The 6,045-nt window shown below is 39.9% G+C and overlaps 1 protein-coding gene across 1 annotated transcript; it reads left to right on the plus strand.

Annotated features, from left to right (window-relative positions):
- The first annotated feature begins 4,587 nt into the window (after positions 1 to 4,587).
- Positions 4,588 to 5,625, plus strand: LOC119782638 (guanine nucleotide-binding protein G(z) subunit alpha-like). The gene has a single exon (XM_038283672.1). It carries the CDS (start codon positions 4,588 to 4,590, stop codon positions 4,957 to 4,959), a length of 372 nt encoding a protein of 123 aa, XP_038139600.1. The 3' UTR covers positions 4,960 to 5,625.
- The last annotated feature ends 420 nt before the right edge of the window (positions 5,626 to 6,045 follow it).

Below are 6,045 nucleotides of genomic sequence, written 5' to 3' on the forward strand. Positions count from 1 at the left end.
CTAGAAGCTAAAACGAACAGCCCCAAGCCATGCAATGACTTAGGATTATAAACGTTGGGACACTTGTTAAACACACCAGGACCTACAAAAAAGCCTCTTGAAGCCATGGTCCAAACCCAACAGGAAGTCGGCCATTTTGGATTAAACATACTTTTTTCCGTTTTTAAGTCATGACGTATCTCAGTGAAGGGCTATTTGTTTTTTTATAAGACAGAGACTTCAGATTCCCTTTGCATGGACTATACTTCATGGCAGATTAAAAGTTATCAAAATTATTATTCTACATGGAAGCATGTGGGCGTTGCTAAGCATCCAACTGTTAACTCCAGTCATACAAAGCCATGCTTTTAGGAGGAGGAGAAGGATAGTGAGGATGAGAAACAAACAGCAGTAGGAGACGCAGTGAGAGCAGCAGCAGGAAGAGGAATATGAAGAGAAGGAGCACAGGGGGAGGAGGATGATTAGGATGATAATCAGCAGAAGCAGAAGTAGAAGGAAGGGGAGGATTTAGAGAAGCAGCAAAAGGAGGGGAAGGATGAAGATAGGCAGCAGCAACAGGAGGATGAGGAGAATGAGCGACACAAAGAGGAAGAGGGTGATAAGGATGAGAAACAGCAGAAGGAGAATGGGGGAGGATGAAAAGAAGCAGGATAAGGAGGATGAAGAGGATGAGGAGAAGCAGCAGCAGGCAGGGGATGAAGAGAAAGAGCAGCAGCAGGAGAAGGAGATGCAGCAAGAGCGACAGCAGGAGGGGAGAAGGAGACGCAGCAAGATAAGCAGCGGCAGGAGGATGATGAGGAGAAGCTGCATTAGCAGGAGGATGAGTAAGATGAGGAGAGGGTGCAGGTGAAGGAGGATGGGAAACAGTGGCAGCAGCAGAAGGAGAAAAAGGATGATGAAGAGGAGCAGCACAGGGTGATGACGAGGATGAGGGGAAGCAGCAGCAGGCATAGGCTGAAGAGCAGGAGAATAGGCTGGGAAGTAGCGTGGAGCAGGCGGTCGCTTGGTTCCCGAGGTCGCGACATACCAGGCGGTGCGAGCTGCGAGGGCCGCTCAATGCCACTTGTGGCTTTAATCTTTTATTGGTTTACATTTGTCCTTTAGAGGATTGGTCATAACCGTCTTCTTATGCAATACCAAATCAAGATAAGGGCCATGCATAGCTCACATTATTATTCTTTCTAAGTCTGAGTAAAACCATAAATGTGCAAATGTCAAACAAAAAAGATTAGATTTAATGAATAGTTTCTGAAGAATACTTCTGATTTCAGGACGCGGGTATATTCAGCTTTTCAGTAGATAACGCCATGTGGCAGCTGGATGTTAAAGCATTACTAATTTAAAAAATAGGCTGGACAAAGATGGTGAGTCCTAAATAATGTAGCTGTCATCTACAATGAGTTTTCTGCTCAGTACAAAGAGGCTTTATCTCCTGAGGTAGTAGCATTTTAGAATGAACTTCCACGAAACACGCAGGTATGGCGAAACGTTATATGTATGCATGAAATCAAAGCAATGTGATGAAATGTCTTATTAATACTGAGGCTTGATTAAAACTTTTCATTCTCTTGAGTCCAATGCAGGAGGTTTGCATGTGTGCTTGCACGAGCAAACCTTCAAATCAGTTGGAGTTTAACGCAAAGAAAGGAGCAGCTGCATGTGTTACAACTCCTGTTCCCACAGTCAAACCTTAACTTACTCTCCCCATTAAGAAATCTTTCTTCACAAGTGTGAAGTGGCCAGCTAAAGAGACGAGAGCCTCCCTGGGCTCAGCTGGCTGTCTCCTGCTATACTATCACAGAAGTTGCAGTCATGTTTTGACACCCAGGAAAAAGGAAGAGCGAGGTCAAACAGCCCAACAGCATTTTGTGTTGTATACAATGTTTAGGGCCTAGAGTAACCCCTCGGGATTACACACTGATGCGGTTTGTCTTCTAGCCTGATTGGATAACCTTTTGTGAGAGAAAAATAGAGGAAGGAAGAACTTTTGACGTTTCAATGTCGAAAATGCAGAGCAGCTTTTGCACAAACACTATTTTGCAGAACTTTGCCCAGAATACATCTAAAAAAAAAAGCAATGTTAGAGCAGCTACTGAAAATAAGTCATGCTTTACAAAAATGCAACTTTTTGCATTATTATTTTTGTTGTTGTTGCTGATAGGAGGTTCACAAGGAGTACTTTCACACCTGGAAAGGTAGCGAGCTATTCATCTGGTGCTCTTTAGACAGGAACCAAAAAAACTATACACAAAAGAACAGAGATGGACTACAAAGACAGACAATGAAGATTTAAAGTTTCATATGACAAAGTTTATTAATAAATCATGAATTAATAAGCAAAGGAGACATCGCATCCTTCTTTAGATTTGCTGGATTGTAAATTTGAATACCAGTTTTAACAAACATACCAGGGTTCACTTAAGATTAAGAGTCTGTTTTTTGCACCTGGGGGGGAAAAAAGTTGCAGAGGTATCTTAGAAATGTCCATAGGTTTCAATTCCTTCTGTTTTCTCATAACTGCAGCTTGTTCCACCAGTACAAGACATACCTCATAAACCATTGAATAATCACCATCTCTTTTTCTTTTTTTTCGTTTTAAGAAGTACAGATCTTGTGATTTGCTTAGAGCGCTTTGCTTCTGTAACCTTTCCAACAGCAGCTCTCGCTCTGACATCTTCCCAGTCACAAGCTTCTGGCTAGTAGCCACATGCCGGCAGCTGGCATGAACAGATCAACTTTCTATTCATCTACTTTCTCTTATACATTATATCACATGAGTGAGGGTATGCTGAGGCCAAAGGGGGTACACAAATATGAACTCCCGTTTACAGGGTTAAAATACTCTAAGTTAGATTTGGAAATTTTATTATCATGTGTGATATTTTGATGAATACACTGGAATCAAATGAGAGACACGTGGTCATGTATCAATGACCAACACCCATTTATCAGCCGTCAGTCCATCCACTAATGGTAATCTATAGCTCTCTTTTGGGTGCTTTAGAAAATCCGAGAAAATGGGGGAACTGGACCATCCAATGACATAAACCATTTTGATTTATGTACTTTTAAGTTTACATACCAGTGAATCCACCAAAGACAAGGTTATTCTTGGCTGTTTATATGTAGGTCATTTCCTTTCCTTTCCAGAGATAAATAAAGATCAGATTCAGATAAGTTTCTTTAGAAAGAACTAAATATTTACTGTGCTGTCCTGATTTTTGCACTCTGGCCACTATAGTAATGTTCTCATTTTTTCTGTTCTTGTTTTTTCCGGTGGCCGATAGGCAAAAACACAAGGAAAATACATAAACTCGATGGGAATACAAAATGTACAATGAACATAGAAATGATGCTAGTGAATTTAAAAATCATACCAAATAGTGTTATGAAATCCTGCTTGAAAGCTCTATGTAACTGCGGTCGGTAATTTTTCTGGTACCATTCAGGAATCAGCCATTAGGACTGGGAAGCCTTCATCATTTGTTTAAAACATCATAAATAAACGGTCTTGGTTATTGGGGATCTGTCTCCAAGAATAGTGAAAAAAAAGCTTTGTGATTTGTGCAGTTAAAAAACACATTCAACACATTCTCTCCTGGCATCGTGATCCTCCACAAAAATGTTGAATACCACAGAGGGAGGATCTAATATTTACTTTTGTAGTGAAACAAAGATGCGGCATCTAACTGGGTCTCAGCCTATAAAAAAGAAAAACAGAAAATAAAACAAAACAACAGAACAAAAACTACTACTTTAAAGTATTTAGATTTTTTTAATTTTGCATCCCTCCACATACTGGAACAGCAACAGACTTTACAGCTATATGTGTATTTGACCAATCTGGGCCATTTTTCAGTTCAAACAAACACATAAAGAAATGTGACATTCTATCTTATTAGCAAAACAGCATAAACAATAACCAATCACAGTCTCTCAATGACATTTATTTACAAAAGTTTATGTGGATTGATTTTCAGTTTTCTCCTCTCAACCACATTTTTAGTTTTCCAAAATAGTGTTTATTGTTGCAACAATAAGCTGCAGTTAGTTGAATTTGGGTAAAACACATTTTTAAGCTTAAGATAACAAACAATATTGCCAGTTCTTATGATAATGTGCAAATTAACTTGGATGTTCATAAACAGATGCATGCAGGCCAAGAACGTGAGCATTACTCTTTTTATATACCGTTCACACATTTTCACTCAGGTTATCTTATCCATCAGTTGTAAAAATAGTAAATAACACGTCCTCTTTAGCCATTTATTTAACAATACCGGACATGTAGACAGGGGTTAAAGATATAATTGCCTGTTTCACAGAAGAGAATGAGGGTTCAAACCGAGGCCTTGGTCTATCTGAGTTTTAAATCTCTGTTGACACAACAGATGATTTGTACGTTTGGTTGGCCAAGCGAACGTCTCTGACGTGCGAGGCTGTTTTCTTTTTGTTTTCAGCACCTAGTTGAAAGCTTTTGTCTCTGATTTTTTTTTTTACCTGAATGTCAAATCACACTGAAGATGATAAAGTATCTTTGTTGAAACAGAAACTTGCATTTGTTATCAAAACAGTTCCCTTTTCTTAATGTTATCTGTTTCCATGCCCCCACAGAGCCGCATGGCCGAGAGCTTGCGTCTGTTTGACTCCATCTGCAACAACAACTGGTTCACCAACACGTCACTCATCCTCTTCCTTAACAAGAAGGACTTGCTGGCTGAGAAGATAAAACGCATTCCCTTGACAGTGTGCTTCCCAGACTACAAAGGGCAGAACACCTATGAGGAGGCAGCCGTCTATGTGCAGCGGCAGTTCGAGGATCTCAACCGCAACAAAGAGACCAAGGAGATCTACTCGCACTTCACCTGTGCCACCGACACCAGCAACATCCAATTTGTGTTTGATGCTGTCACGGACGTGATCATCCAGAACAATCTTAAGTATATTGGGCTATGCTAGGACCTGTCACTAGGTGGGAGTCGGGGTTGGGTGGGTTTGGCCGGCAGGTGAAATGGAGGCAGCTCAGCGCCCAAAAGAGCGCACTATATTAGTATGTCTACTTTCAGGAAGGGCAGCAGAGAACTGAAGATGAAAACCTGTATTAAGAAAGTCGGTTTGGACTATACAGTAGATTCAAAAGAGCTGCCAGGCCATGGGCAAGGTGGGAGTTTTTACCCTATGTGTTTGCACTGAATATAAGTATGCAGAGACACCACACATAAACACACACACACACGTACATCTTTATGGTTTGTTCACACAAAAGGTATTTGGGTCAACCCTCTTTTGACAGAGCGACACTGGAAACTTCAAGATGACTACCCTTGTCAAACCTAAGAGTTAGATCCTCCTATTAACTGGCTGTTTTTCCCCCCCTTTCTTTATTTGCCTGAGTCAATTGATGCTGCTTTGAGATAAAAAAAATCTTGACAAATCGATGCTGTTTGTTTAGGGGTGGGAGGATGGGTCTTCACCTATTTGTTAGGAAACAGCAAGCGCACCTAATAAGGTGCAAAGTAAGCCTCTGCTTCTGAGGGGGGAAAAAGTCTGTAGATATGATGTCAAAAGGGTTGCTGCCAAAAAAAGGAAACTGCCACAACCTGAAAATTTTAATTCTAACTTTTTCAGCACAGCAGTGCCTTGTAAACACATAGCCCCCCTGAAAACTTCAGTCTTTTGTTACGCTACAAACACAAAGTTTAATTGGTCATTAGGTTTTATGTAACGGATCAGCACAAAGTAGTGCATTATTGAAGAGTGGAATAAAAATAAGAAATAGTTTTCCATTTAATTAAAACAATATTTGTTGTGCATTTATGTTTATCCCCCTTTTATTTTATGCCTCCTTTAATAAGTATATAATAGTATATACGTATATATACCACAATAGTATATATACATAAAGTTTATGATAAAATTAAATGTACTCCAGCATCAAAACCGACATGTACTTTGATGATTTGAAAACATTTGAGGTTCCACTGAAGTCTAACAACTTTTTAAGGCTTACCCAGACATGACAAAAGAGAAACATTAATAACAGTA

This window comes from Cyprinodon tularosa, unplaced genomic scaffold, assembly GCF_016077235.1.
Source record: "Cyprinodon tularosa strain WSP-4 unplaced genomic scaffold, ASM1607723v1 ctg196, whole genome shotgun sequence".
Lineage (NCBI taxonomy): Eukaryota > Metazoa > Chordata > Actinopteri > Cyprinodontiformes > Cyprinodontidae > Cyprinodon > Cyprinodon tularosa.

Coding starts and splice junctions, on each gene's coding strand:
- LOC119782638 (XM_038283672.1), top strand. CDS start 4,588: ATGTTATCTGTTTCCATGCCCCCACAGAGCCGCATGGCCGAGAGCTTG.